General features: G+C 42.9%; 1 protein-coding gene and 1 long non-coding RNA gene across 11 annotated transcripts in view; both read right to left on the bottom strand.

Annotated features, from left to right (window-relative positions):
- Window positions 1-448: 448 nt before the first annotated feature.
- Window positions 449-14,593, bottom strand: part of ELMO1 (engulfment and cell motility 1) — a 518,756-nt gene continuing 504,611 nt past the window's right edge. For all 10 annotated transcript variants that reach the window (XM_081800259.1, XM_081800257.1, XM_081800260.1 and 7 more), the window contains 2 exons: window positions 7,612-7,689; window positions 449-1,863 (listed from right to left, as the gene is read on the bottom strand). In XM_081800259.1, coding sequence (XP_081656385.1) covers window positions 1,663-1,863; window positions 7,612-7,689 — 279 coding nt within the window. In that variant the 3' untranslated portion in view covers window positions 449-1,662. The remainder of the gene's footprint in view (window positions 1,864-7,611; window positions 7,690-14,593) is intronic.
- The window catches only part of LOC145716514 (uncharacterized), a 10,138-nt gene continuing 3,369 nt past the window's right edge, over window positions 7,825-14,593 (bottom strand). Inside the window, exon 2 of the long non-coding RNA XR_014139196.1 lies at window positions 7,825-14,555. This is a non-coding gene — a long non-coding RNA (uncharacterized LOC145716514). The remainder of the gene's footprint in view (window positions 14,556-14,593) is intronic.

The raw sequence follows: 14,593 nt of genomic DNA, 5'->3' as shown, positions 1-14,593 counted from the left end.
TATTTTGTTTTTGACTGAATTTATTTCTGCTCCACTGGCCTGCATTCTTTTCCGTGGCTAAATGTGCTCTCTCAAAGTATAACGTATTTAATTTGGTCAGTTCTGTACATCATATAATGGCAAGGGAGAAGAAAAGAAAAGGGGAACGTCCGAGTCGGGAGGCAACGGTGCAAAATAAATAGTCATATTTTCACGTAGTGGGTCTGATTTTCTCCGTGAGTTGAGATGGTCTTCTTAGAAGTAACATGCTTTACTGATGCTCAGAGTCTCTGGTGACCTATAGCAGTGGCTGAGTCCCCTAAGCCAGGGCTTTTGAAAAGCTCCTGTGCACGCCAATCCCCTGATTCTGCAGGGCTGGGGCGGGGCCAAAGACGTTTCTAACAAGCTCACTAGTGATGCTAAGGACCGAGCAACAAGCACCTAAGTCACCAAATCAAAACACCAGCTCTCCAACTCATCACAATTCATTTTATTCCACAGCATGTATAAGGGAATGTTATTCTCAGGAAGATGTTTAGGATTAAAATAATTAAAAAAAAACCTTGAAAGTACACACATTTATGTATCTCTTCTTTTCATTAAATATATATCTGTTTGGCAAAAAAATGTTAGACTCTTTTGTACAAAAACAAAGCAAAAAAAAAAACACCAAAAAACAAAAAAACAACCAACCCCCAAACCCTTGCAAATTGTCAATACTTGTAATAATTACAATGATGTAAACTTGGATGTCTGACAGCTTGACCATCCTGCGGGGCCTGTGTTATAGCAGAACCCCCAGGAGAAGGTAACACCAAACCCGTCGAGAGGGGCCGCCTGCCACAGAGGCGTTTCGGTTTAGTATATTAGAGATGGGGATGACGACTGATTTCACCATTTGTGCTTTCACCTAAGGGGCTGGAAGGGTGTGAGGCGTGAAGAAGGCAGGTGTGGGCTGGGGCAGAGAGAGGACACCCAAGACTAGCTGGCGAGGAAAGAAGGTTGGGCACGCTCACAGTGCAGACGTGAAATGGCATTGGACCTGGGACTGGGTCCGGAGACCCGGTGCGGTCCACGGCTAGAACGAGGTTTCTGCTGCTGCCCTTGGAACCAGAGAGGACCAGCACAAGGCAAAGGCCTGCACGGAGGACGGAAAAGACCTGAAAGCAGATTTCGAGTCACAGGGAACTGGTGGTGTGAGCGGACTCTGGAGAGAAGGGGAATGAGGAGGCGGTGTTTGGTCTTCTCCAGCAGCTAGGCTGTTTCTTCCAGACACAAGCACTGGGGCAGTCCCTTCGGTCTGACGGGCAGGTTTTGGGGCAGTCTGGTGCTGCCGGCTTGCACCCTCCAGGGAGGGAGGACGGGCCTGCTGGGGAGGGGGGTGAGGACGGAAGGGCCCTTTGGCTCTCTTATTGGCGGTGGGTTTTGCTCTGCTCCCATCGGTAGACTGCAGCAGTGGGAAGTGACCTAAAGCAATGGAGTCTAGAAACAGAATCAGGGCAGTGAGCAAGACGCCAGGTAGGGGTAGAAGAATGCTGGGGCTAGAGGCGAGGCCAAAGACAGTGTTGACCCACAGCTTCTCTGCACCACGAGAGGGTTCCGAGGCGTGGGTGTGTTTTCATTCTTCTCTCCCGCTAGCTAGATTTTCCAGTTTTGGAGGGGGCGCTTCTGGGCCCGGCCACTTCAGTTACAGTCATAGACGAAGTCATAGTTGCTGGGCTCCTTGGGGATGGGGGGAGGTGCGTCAGGGATCTGAATGTTTTCCAGGTCGAGGAGGCGGAGCTTGATTTCCATGCTGAGCAGGGTGTCCAAGTCATTCCGGGTCAGCTCACTCATCATGTCTTTCCCCAGCAGTGCATTCAGCCCGTCCGTCCAGATACAGTACTGGTGGAAAAGGAGGTGACAAGGGTAATTACTGATGACAATGACAAGAGTAGTGACAGTGGTTAACAATGACCATGCAACGTGTGCTGGGCTCTGTGCTAAGTGCTCTGCCTACATCACCATTTAATAAAGTTGACACTGCTGGTATCATCTCTGTTCTGCAGATGAGAGAACCGAGGCGCTGAGAGGCCGAGGAACTTGGTAGCGTGTGGAGTGGGTGGGACTGGAACTCAGGCAGTCTAACTCTAGTGCACCTGCACTCTTCTGTGCAAATAATGCCTTCTTATGTAACAGTAGGAGGATCTGAGTTCTGCATGACCTTGCAACGTCATACCTTCAACATCCTACCAGTGAGTCTGCTTTTAAGCTATTGGTAGTATATATCCCAACATGCCCAGACTCAGCATTAGGTCGAGGCTGCTTCTTCCCTGACTCCAAGCACGGTTCCTAGTCTAGTGGCTAATCTCTGCCTCTCCTCTCTGATTCCTAACACTCACAACGTTAGCCCACTCTTACCCGGGAGCCAATCATAGTCCCACCTTGGCATTTCTCAGCAAAGGGCTAGGAAATAACGTTCTGCTGCCCAGTGTCTGGTGGACAAAATGGCTACAACTGTTGGCTGATCTTCATGGGAGGTGGGCTGGCTGCCTGTCTCTTCTCCTTGAGTCTCTAGTTTCCAGGTTTTTTCTCCTTCGGGTCTGGGAAGCCTGGTTCCTGGGGACATAGCCGATCTTGGAAAGTCTTCCAGAGCAGCCAACTAAGAATTTGGTTCTTCCTTTCTCATTAAAATTGACCATGCCTTTTGTTTCTCCAGTAGACTGTGAACTCCTTGAAGAAAGAAACTCTACCTTGTTTATCTGAGGACCTGATTTGCTCTTGTCATCCTCCCTCCCAGAGGCTGTAGCCCTGGGACTTGTACTAGAGCCAAGGGCTCCCGGGTAAGAGTGGGCTAACGTTGTGAGTGTTAGGAATCAGAGAGGAGAGGCAGAGATTAGCCACTAGACTAGGAACCGTGCTTGGAGTCAGGGAAGAAGCAGCCTCGACCTAATGCTGAGTCTGGGCATGTTGGGATATATACTACCAATAGCTTAAAAGCAGACTCACTGGTAGGATGTTGAAGGTATGACGTTGCAAGGTCATGCAGAACTCAGATCCTCCTACTGTTACATAAGAAGGCATTATTTGCACAGAAGAGTGCAGGTGCACTAGAGTTAGACTGCCTGAGTTCCAGTCCCACCCACTCCACACGCTACCAAGTTCCTCGGCCTCTCAGCGCCTCGGTTCTCTCATCTGCAGAACAGATGGCTGAACTAGCTTCTGATGTCAGCATCTGAGAAAACCGTCTGCATTCTGGAAGCTGTGCTCCGCTCGCCTTTTAGTATATCCTAGTCCTCTGTAGGACCTCTGTGATAGCAATTGCTCTGTTCTTACTGTCAGACTAGTCTTCCTTCTCGAATGGGCTCTAGATTACCCCCTCTTCTGCCCTCACTGGGTCAAGTTACAATTCCAGACCCTATACTTAGCCTGTCCTTTGCACTGTGCTTACCTGGAATATAACAGCAGATCTCAACATAAAATGTACCATAGGACTGCAAGCACTTTACAAATCTTAAGCCACAGTGATCTGGAAATCTCACCCTGATGCACATCTCAGGCACCCCTTTTTAAGCTGAGGAGATGCACCATAGGTGTATTATGAGGGTGTATGTCTGGGTAGTGCGGCCCTGAACTACAGAACTTTGCCTTGGCTGAGTGATCTCTGCCAAAGTGTCTGACCCATCTAAACACCAGCTGAGTGCTAAGAGACATCTGGAAGTATTCATGTCCTCATGAATCCCTCAGACAGATTCTGAACTCATTGAAACATTCCTTTCCACATAAATAACCTTCATAAAAATAGATACAAAGGTCCTACCCTGGAGATCCTGATCTTGTAGATCTTGGGTGAGTAAATTTTACTTAGAAAAGCTTCCAGTTAATTCTGATATACTTCCAGATATGGGGGCCACTGAACTCCATGTGCTCTGAGGCCCCTTCCAGCTCTAACACTGTTTGACTGTAAATCCCTAAGCCCTGGGCTTACTGCTTCTTGTACAACAATCCCGGTCCTGGCTAGCTTCCTAGTACGGATTAATCTGACCCACAGGAACACTTCTGTGGTGCCTTTCTTTTGAGAAGCAGCAGGTACAGAAAATTTTATTAAAGAGTGCATCAACCAATAAATAAAAACTCGGACTGAATCTGAGTGGAAAGTATCAAAATGAACTTACAGTGTATTTTATCTTTAAAGAAATAATGTAACTCCCAGTCTGCCCATAAAAAGGCCTAAAAATAATGACCAACCAAGTAATAGCAAGCACACCTAATGCCCAGATTCTGGTTGCTAAATACCATTTTCTACCAAAAGGGACCATGGTTCCACAGAGAAAAGGCAGGAAACATGCAAGATGAGCCAGACATATTTTGTCATAGCAGAATGACTGAAGGTTGTCAAAGACATCTGGGGTCATGTCAATAGGACTCAGAAACCAACCAGAAGGTGTTCCTACTTTCTCTAGATAGGATTAATATGGACACTGATAATGACAATCGCTGCAACCCATTAAAACACAAATATGTTTAAATCCATTACTTCATAATGATACTCCAACACCAAAACCACCTCGTTGTTCTCATTTGGAAGATGCGCATTATTTGGAAGACTGACAAGAAAAGTCAAGTATTTAGCCTGCTTGTTACATATAAACTGTGTAACCTCAAATATGAGGCCCGTTTCCCGCTAATAAATGAAGAAGGGATGACTGAATTGAGATACCAACCTTTCCAATGTCTAACAGGTCCAAGAATCCTGGCAAAAATCATCAATGGCTGCTAACATCCCCCAGAGAGACAACCAGACACCACGGAAGAATGCAACACCACTGTTGCTTAAAGTTGAGCCTCAATTAGATGAATCCTCTAACTGCCACGGAATATGAAATACGGGAGACAGATAACCATGTGAAATAACAGCACATGTTATGGTAGGCAGAAGAATACCCTCCTTTTAAGGGAGATCACGTCCTGGAGCCTGTGAGTATGTTAGGGTGCACGGCAAAGGGAATTAAAATTGCTAATCAGCTGACCAGCAAATAGGAAGGTCCTCTGGGATTGTCCAGGTGGGGGTAATGTAATCACCAGGGTCCTTAAAAGTGGAAGAGGGAAACAGGATAGGAGTGAGCGAGAGAAGGGAGAAAGAAGGCGAGTTTTGACTACGGAGGAGGAGGAGGTCAGTGTGGAGACTCAACCGCCACGGTTGTGGGTGAATGGAGGCTGTGGCCAAGGGATGCCGGTGGCCTCCAGAAGTGCAAAGGGGGAGGAAACAAATTTTCCCCTAGAACCTCCAGAAAGGAATTCAGCCCTGCCAGTACTTTGATTTTAGCCCAGAAAAGACCTGCATCAGACTTCTGACCTCCGGAATTCATGTTGTTTTAAGCCACTAAATGTGTGGTAATTTGTGGAAGCAGCCACAGTAAACTAATACAGATAATTATAATCAGCAAAATCTAGACTCTCAGCAAGGTTATCAGACAGATGACCTGGGTTTTTCAATGAATAAATTGCAAGGAAAAAAAAGCATAAGCAGATGCTCCCAAGAGAGGGAGGGAGAGAGAGAGAGAGAGAGAGAGAGGGAGAAAGGAAGAAACCTATAGATTCAAGGAAACTGAAGAAACATGTTGACCAATTGCTATGCATGGATCTTATTTGGATTCTGATCTGAACAAAGTATAAAAGAAATAAAACACACAATGGAGACAAGTGGAGAAGTCTGAAAACTGACTACAGATGGTAGTATCAAAATGTTAAAAAATCAGCTGTGATAATGGTATTGTAGTTGGTTTCAAAATGGATGCCATTATTTAGAGATGCACACAGGAATATTTACAAATACACGATGTATCTGGATTTGCCTTGCTAGGAATCTGGAGGGGGGCAACTGGGCATGGGTGTGGGTGTGGGTATAGATGGGTCCACTTTGGCCCTGAGGTGATTAACTGCTGACACTGGGGGATGGGCACAGGCAGGAAGCTGGGAGGTCGGGTCCTGCTTCCTGCCTCCCTAGCAACACAGTGCAGGGGTCAAGGAGACAGGGTTCCTGGAGCAAGGCTCCGTGGTTTCAATTCCAGCTCTGTTACTACTGGTTTGACCTTGGACAGGCTTCTTAACCTCTTTGTGACTCATTTCCCTCCTTTATCAAATGGGCATAATAGTTTGTTTCTCTCAGAGGTATAATGAAGATTAAGTGAGGTGAAGTACATAAGACACGGGATGGTGCCTGGCACAGAGAAATCCAGGCTAGTTGCAATTACTATTATCTTTGCAAATGTTGAGGTATTCGATTTTGAGAGGCCTCTCTCCTTCATTTGATGAAGATATCTGTAATAGGACTTCCTATTTTATTGAGTGATTATGCAAATAAAATGAGGTAATACATATGAAAGAGATCTGAAGAAATTAAGTGTTCACAAGTGTATGGCATTTTTCTCCTCACCGTATCAATAAAAGGTGGCAGTTGCAAATAAAAATTTGGCAGTCTGAGAACATTTGTCCTTATCTGGAATTAATGCACCCTGGGAAAATACAGCCTTGCATAGATTTAAGTAACATCCACAGTTCTACTTTCTAAAGTAGTTTTCCATACAGCTGTATACTTCTTAAATACGATGGCCTGCCTGTGTATAACCACAATTTTATTTAAAAAGAGAAGCAGTAGGCCTCAGTATCTATTTTCAGAAAGATGAAGACAAAGTCATACCCTTTTGCAAACTAAATGTCAAGTTACACAGAATTACACTTAAGCACCATTCTAAATGCAGGATTTGCATCTAATCTTTCCTCTCTCTTTGGGATGTACAATTTTATTCAAAAGCTTTAAAAAACCAGTGAAAAGCAGATACTGAATAACTTCTAAATGAGCAGAGTCTCCTCGGGGAAACGGGAAACAAAAGTCAGATTCTATTAAAATGTTCCCTTCCTTTCTAAAAGCTGTTTATGCAACCACACGTAAAACAAAAATTTGAATGGTATCGTCTAAAAATAACAGTTTCGAGCGTAATGTTGGGCTCCTGTTTACAAGAGAACGAGTTACATCAACCATATAGCTGCTATTTCACCTTACAAATACATTTTCCTAGATCTATGCTAAATATTTTAATTATAGCTGACAAGCGTGCTTCAAGGAGAAAAACAAATTATACCTATAACGAGATGTCAAAAAGGAATAAAATCACCTCAAAAATAAAATTACAACAGCAGAGACAGCCCTAGATCTCTTAAAATAACTTAAGGAAACATGGTAGAAAACCTACTTCATCAAATGTTTTAAAGAACAGAGACAAGTTTATCTTGGGAAGACTGTGACTAAAAATTCAATGCTCGATGAAAACCAAAGCTTCATCAGGGCTGATTCTTCCTCGGGGTTGACAGTTATGCCCTTGTTGAGTATGAAGCATTTGTTCATTCTCTTTCATTACCATGAACTCTTGGTCAAGCTAGTAAGAGGCTGAATCTGTGATAACTGGTGGTTTTTAAAAAAGTTTCCATTCTATACCAAATCAACGAGATGTTCCTTTGTTCATGATTTTTCTTAGGCAGGCTTTTTTTTTTTTTTTAAATGAAATTTCTTTCCAATATTTCTCTCTTGCTTGTTTTTCTAGGAAAAAAAAAAAGTGACACTGTCTCACAAATTAACCCCACTGAGACCCTTACCTCGTGCTTGTCAGGAGCTATGAAGTTCAGCTGGCAGTTTGAGTCATACAAGATGGAGAAAGCAAGTTCAAGCACCTCCTACAAGGGATCAGAGAAAACACCACAGTGAGGAAAAAGGGGCACATTCGTTCTGCAGTTATAAATGGCTGCGGACTGAACATGGAGTGAGTGCAGACATGGGGGCAGCAGTGAGGCTGATGGGAGGAAGGGGCGTTTTGTTTTTTTTTTTTTAAATCAAGGTTCACAGCACATACCCTTCTGTTTAGGGGAGGGTCTGCATGAACCAGCTCATTTAATTCTCAAGATAGTCCTTGTAGCAAGTGTGATCATTCCTCTTTTAGGGGAAGGAGCTTGGAGAAGTTAAATCATTGTCCAAAGCCATATAACCCCAAAGCCATGATACTCTTCTTTCTTCAGCTCCTCCCTTCCAGGTCCAGGGAGACCTGAGAAATCGTAAACTTTTCCCCAACCAGCAGATTAAGGGCTGCTCAATCTTTGATCACCCCCAAACAGACAGATGTCCATAGAGGTATGAACTTCCTAAAATATGGAAGCTACATGGGAGCCAACGAGGCTTGTGGATGAACTCATTATCTTTAGGTCCTTTAATCTTTGAAGTACTGTAGAGCAAAGGCTACATAAAACTTAGGTGTTATCCAGAGGCTGCAGAGTATAAAGGAGAAGCAAGGGCTGTATGACCTTGGCTGAGACACTAACTGTCATGTCTAATATGTATGTTAAAATACACTTCTCAAATTATATGTGCTGTACATTATTGGGTACAATGATTATTCTATTGGTTTGAGCAGTTAGTGGGATACAAACTTTAGAAGACAGTCATGGCACATCTCAACACCTTAAAAGCTCCTAATCTGGAGGGAAAGGGCCAAGTGTACCCATATTGGTGCTCTGCATTGTTACAACACACACATACTGCATAATTTCCTAAGAGGGCAGATCTTTCCACATCATTCTCTGCTTACTATTTGTCAGAGGATTTGCCTTTGGCCAGTAACTCACAGCAAGAATGCCCCAGAAAGAAGATGGAAGGCAAACAGATGAGGTCAGTGCCTCCAGATTTCAGAATTTCAAATGGGTTAAAGAATTCTTGCCAAGTGAACACTTGAAGGCCTAGCATTAGCTGGATGTCTCTCCTGACACAGTCAACCATCCGGCTATTTGGGCTCTCGTGGGGTTCGTCTGTGTCTGACTTGCCTCCAGCTGTCCCCTCATTAAGAGGGAGCAGCTCTTATTCTGGGCCTAGACCTACTGGTGTCTCAAGCTCTTACAGCCTCCTCACCCTGCCAGAAATAGGAGCAAGTGAAGGAAAGAATGCCGAGTCAGGAATGGGAGCTATTCTGCAAACTACCTCTCTCCTCATTTTCATTACTTCTTCCTTGGGCCTCTATTCAGGCCTGCCCAGTGGAGATCAATAATACTAAAAAAAGAGTTCACCAAAACAAACAAAAACATTTTTTTTTCTATTAAGTTTAGCATCTCTCTTGGGTCTTTTAGTTTGTCATGGGCCCTACTAGTGGCATCATAAATTGGTGTCATCTTTAAAAAAAAGCAAAAACAGTCAGGCAATCCATATCAAGAACCAGGGATCCCATTACTGGGATTATTCCTAAAAAATCAAAAAGCAAGCAAATGCCATATACATTGTTACCTATAAGAATATAACATGAGAACTAAATAAATGTCTTCCCCAATTTGGGTAAACCATTAAAGAAATCACAAATTAGCAGAGAAATATATTCAGCCAGCCACTGAGTACGATAGTTATGAAGATCTGATCTTAAGTGAAAAGAAGCAGGAGAAATGAACATTATTTACATACTGATCACAATTATGAACAATGTCTACCTGTGGACAGAGACTGGAGGCAAATAAGGTGAAATGAAAATAATTATGTTAAGGGGCTGGGATCAGAGGTGATTATTTTTTTCTTTTAAAAAATGTAAAACTTTTTTCAATAAAATGTTAAGCTCTGATCTCATTAATTCATAAAGATTGTTTTTAGATTAGGAACATTGATATAAATGATGATTTCATACTAATCTCAGTGTCATTCATTAGGAAAACTGACTCCTGCTTGAGAGATTGGGGAGAAAGGAGAGGATGGGCTTTGCTGTGAATGACCAGTCAGTATATGGTGACAGCCCTAGGTGACCTTTGGAGGTCACTAGGAAAAGGTGAAATTCACGAACGGATTTCTGGGTTGACGCTGGACAACTGGCACTCTGCTGAGGCAGTCACATGGCTCATCCCCTTGTTAATGACAGCTAGGGTGAACACAACCAGAGCCCAGACGCAGCCTCTTGACTAGGTGCTGAGGTCACCTGAGGCCAGAGTGTCAATGTGGCTGTCCTTGTGACACTTTCTCTTCTGCAGAGGCACAGAGAAGGAAGAGAAAGGAGGGAGCCTGCCAACTTTGGGTTTTGCCCTCCTAAGGCGCAAACCAATGAGGACGTGAAGGAGCGGAGTCGTCATGACCTAGATTCCTGATAAACACAGGCAGGAAATGGGAAATTCGTGAGAATGTCAATCCCCACTTTCATTTCACCAAAGCTGCCTGGGAGGGGTGGGAGGAATTAATTCTCTGATCCACATGCCTGCATTAAAGGCTGCTATCGCCTATAATGAGTTTTATTGACGTCCCTGGCTTGTTGTCATTGAGTCACTGGTGGAGGTCAGCTCTTCAAGGCTACAGAGCTGGGAGCGATGGCACCTCTCAGACTAACACTCCAGAAGCTGCCACCTGTCCAAACCGTCTGTGAGGGATAGAGGTGCCAGGAGGTGGTAGAAGAGGGGTCATGGATCTGGGGCAGTGTCCCCCTCAGGGGCTTCGTCACACTCCACAGCATTCAGACATCTGATGCTCTGGGGCTTTGCTACTCACGACCTAAGGTCCTTTATTCCCTCTGGATTTAATTCCATGAAAAATAATGTTCAGGAGCTCCTATTTTCATTCTCTATTCCATTAATTTACATCTCTCAGCATGTGGAGGAAGGCCCGGGATGGGTGAGTTCTGGGGATAGAGGAGGCAGGAGAATCTGAATATCCCACCCCTCAACCATGCCCTGGGGCCTCTGACCCCATCCTCAACTCTTGGGCCTGCGTGCAGTGACAAGGCATGCTGGGTCAGGAGAGGCTCAGAGAAACTCTAGACATGGATGGTGCTTTGTTTTGGGGACTGCCATTTTCCAGCAGGCAAATGTCAGATTGAATACAAGAGTAGAGTTTTATGCAACATATTTTCAGTATTCAGCGCTGGCTGCCATTCCTTATATTGTTTTGGGGTGACACGTCTCATTTGGCCATTTTTCCCAGCATTCCCTTGAACTATGTTGGTTCTCCACCATCTATTCAGGTTGTCTGGAGGGCAAAGACATAGGATATAACTTGGCATGTGAGTGTGCTGAATATGGCCATAGGCATAGCAGTAGATTTCATAGCTAAAATACACTGCTGCTCATCTATAGATCTATGAGTTTGAGTTTCTATTTTAGAAGGCAAAAATTACTCATTCATGTAGTACATAATAATAGAGGCGGCTATAACTTTCTGGCCCCAATCTGTCTTAACATTATCAGCCAATAGTTCTCCAACCCATTTTCTTCTCTCGGTCCTCTGTCTCTCTGGTCTTTTGTCTCTCAGTCCTGTACTCTGAATTCAATGTTTCTCAATCAGAGGATGTTCTTTCATATGTCGGAAGGACCCTGTGCCTTTTCACATACTCTCTCCTCTTTCTAGAAAGTCTTCCTCTCGCTTAGCAATTCCTTTTCAAAACCCAGCTCAGACATCATTGCCCCTGGGAGTTTTTCTCAAGTCTCCTGGGCTCTCCCTGTATTTAAATGTCCCAGAGTTTTGTAGTGAAAAGAAGAAAAAAAGAAAAAATAAGAAAAAAAGAAAAAAGAGCCATATGTATTGAAAAGAAGAGCCATATGCACCCCAATGTTCATAGCAGCAATGTCCGCAATAGCCAAACTGTGGAAGGAGCTGAGATGCCCTTCAACAGATGAATAGATAAAGAAGTTGTGGTCCATATATACAATGGAATATTATTCAGCCATCAGAAAGGATGAATACCCAACCTTTACATCAATATGGATGGGACTGGAGGAGATTATGCTAAGTGAAATAAGTCAAGCAGAGAAAGTCAATTATCATATGGTTTCACTTATTTGTGGAACATAAGGAATAGCATGGAGGACATTAGGAGAAGGAAGGGAAAAATGAAGGGGAGGAAATCAGAAGGCAAGATGAACCATGAGAGACTATGGACTCTGAGAAACAGACTGAAGGTTTTGGAGGGGAGGGGGGTGGGGGGATGGGTTGGCCCAGTGATGGGTATTAAGGAGGGCACGTACTGCATGGAGCATTGGTTGTTATATGAAAACAATGAATCATAGATCACTACATCAAAAACTAATGATGTATTGTATGGTGACTAACATAACATAATCAAATTAAATTAAATTAAATTAAAAAAATAAATGTCCCAGAGTATAGACAACACTGGATTATCATTGCATGTTGGCACATAAGTCTTATATCTACTAGACACCCAGGGCCAGGGGCCAGGTTGTATTTATCTTTGAATTCCCAGTTCCTGGCACAGATCTGATAGAAAGAAGATACTCAATCTCATATGAGTATGAATGATGAATGAAGTAAATCTCAACAAAAGGCTTTTGGGTTAAGACCAGAGTTTTCAAGATGATGCTAGAACATCAGCTCCTAGTATAATCTGCTTCTTATTTCAGGTTCATGAATCACACTGGAAAAATAAAAGCTGGATTCTAGGACATGGTGAGATGGAAGCTTCTGATATGTCAAATACATTCCTATCTGTATCAGTGAAATCTGGTCAGATTGGTTCCTTTCCTTTTTCTATTCCCAGGACCTTGGACAGTGCCCTGCATCTCAGATGCTGAATGAGTGAGAAGTCCTGTCATTTACCAATGTATTGCTATTAACAAAGTGTCTCCCTTATGGATGCTAATGTCAGTTTGCCTTGCTCAGCAATTAAACTAACCAAAGTCCCATGGCACAAAATGTCAGAACTTACCCTCCAGTTGGAAAAACTGTCTGAAGAGCCAGCAACACACATTGGTTACTGCCCACTACCATGTACCAACAGACCTCCTGTAGACATATTTTGGTCAATTCTCCCTTCAAGCTGCAGATATCCCCTTTTCTACCAGAAGTCTCAGAGGTAGGGAGCAGCAGGCCTGTGGAGTACTAGGAGAAGGGGTGTGGGTACGGGGGACTGAGGAAGGAAATTCTTAGAACCATGGGTTTTCTTTCTGCCTTTTGATGTTTTGCCTGATGAACCAGGTGTATGAACACTCAAAACATTGCAAAACAAACAATTTTCATGTGTATGCAATGAAAGCACCAGGCTGGTGGAGATACTGCCTGTCTCAGCCCCCAAGGTAGCCTGGAAGAGCTGGGGGTGACTGGAACATCTTAACCAGGGGATACCCGGGACTAGCCTCCACTTGCTATCATATCTCTGTGTTTATAGCAGTGTGCCCCATCCATCCATCCATCCATCCATCCATCCATCCATCCATCCAATTTTCCATGAGTGCCATGACAAAAAAAATAGATTGAAAAATGTCATTTACTCTGTTTTGTTGGTCTCTACGGGGAGAGGAGTCTGACACAGGAAGGCCACAATCCACCCACACATATCATATGCTCAAATGAGATCATCATCTCCACCCCTGTTTCAGTATTGGTCACTTGTGTCTTCTCTCATTTTTTTTTTTTTTTGGTTAGTCAGGCTGGAAGTTTATCAGTTTTATTAATCTCTTCCAAAAACCAAGTCTTGCTTTTGTTGATTTTCCCTGTTTTCAGTTTCACTGATTTCAACTCTAATATTGATTATTTCTTCTGTTTGCTTTAGGCTTAAATTGCTCTTCTCCAGCTTTGTAAGGTGGAAAATTTATTGATTTTTAAGTTTTCCTTCTTTTCTAATATATATGTGTTTAATGTTGTAAGTTTCCCTCTAAGCACTGCTTTTGCCCCATCCTGCACATTTTGATGTTACATTTTAACTCTATTTAGTTTATTTTGTAATTTCTCTTGAGACTTCTTTTAACTATGGGTTACGTAGAAGTGTATTCTTAAATTTCCAAATATTTGGGGAGATTTCCCAGCTATCTTTCTATTACTGATTTCTAGCTTAACTCCACTCTGGCCTGAGAACATACTTTGTATGATTGCTATTCTTTTAAATTTGTTAGGATATATTTTATGGCCCAGAATGTGGTCTGTCTTGGTCAATGTCTCTTGTGAGCTTCAGAAGAATGTGTATTCTGCTGTTGTCAGGTGGATTTTCTATTAATGGTAATTAGATCAAGTTGACTGATGGTGTTGTTCTAAGTCATCAATATCTTTACTGATTTTCTGTCTGCTTCATCTATCAATTACTGACAGAGGGGTGTTGAAATCCCTATATAATAATGGATTTGGGAATGTCTCCTTTCATTTCTTTGTTTTTGGTTTTCTGCAGTTGGAATATGATATGCCTAAGTGTTGTGGGTGGGTTTTTTTTTTTTTTTTTTGTATATTTATCTTGCTTAGTGTTCTCTAAACTTCCTCGATTTGTGGTTTTATGCCTGTCATTAATTTTAGACTGTCCTTAGCCATTCTTGATTTAATATTTCTTTTGCACCATTCTTTTTTTGGTCTGGTATTCTAATTATACGTATGTTATACCTTTTGCAATTCTCTCTGTTCTTTGGGGTTTTCATTTTTTTCCCTCTTTATGTTTCAGTTTAGAAGTTTCTGTTGACTCATCTTTAAGCCACTAATCCTTTCCTTGGCCACGCCAAGTCTACTGATAAACCTAGTAGAAGCATTCTTCACTTCTGTGACAATGTTTTTATTTATAGCCTTTCCTTTTGATTCATTTCTAGAGTTTCTGTTTCTTTGCTTACATTACCCATCTCTTCTTTTTTTTTTTTT

Source organism: Leptonychotes weddellii, chromosome 12 (assembly GCF_054177405.1).
Source record: "Leptonychotes weddellii isolate Sample4059 chromosome 12, ASM5417740v2, whole genome shotgun sequence".
In the NCBI taxonomy this organism is placed as follows: domain Eukaryota; kingdom Metazoa; phylum Chordata; class Mammalia; order Carnivora; family Phocidae; genus Leptonychotes; species Leptonychotes weddellii.
The sequence above is the reverse complement of the archived record's forward strand: the minus strand, read 5'-3'. Positions and strand labels throughout refer to the sequence as shown.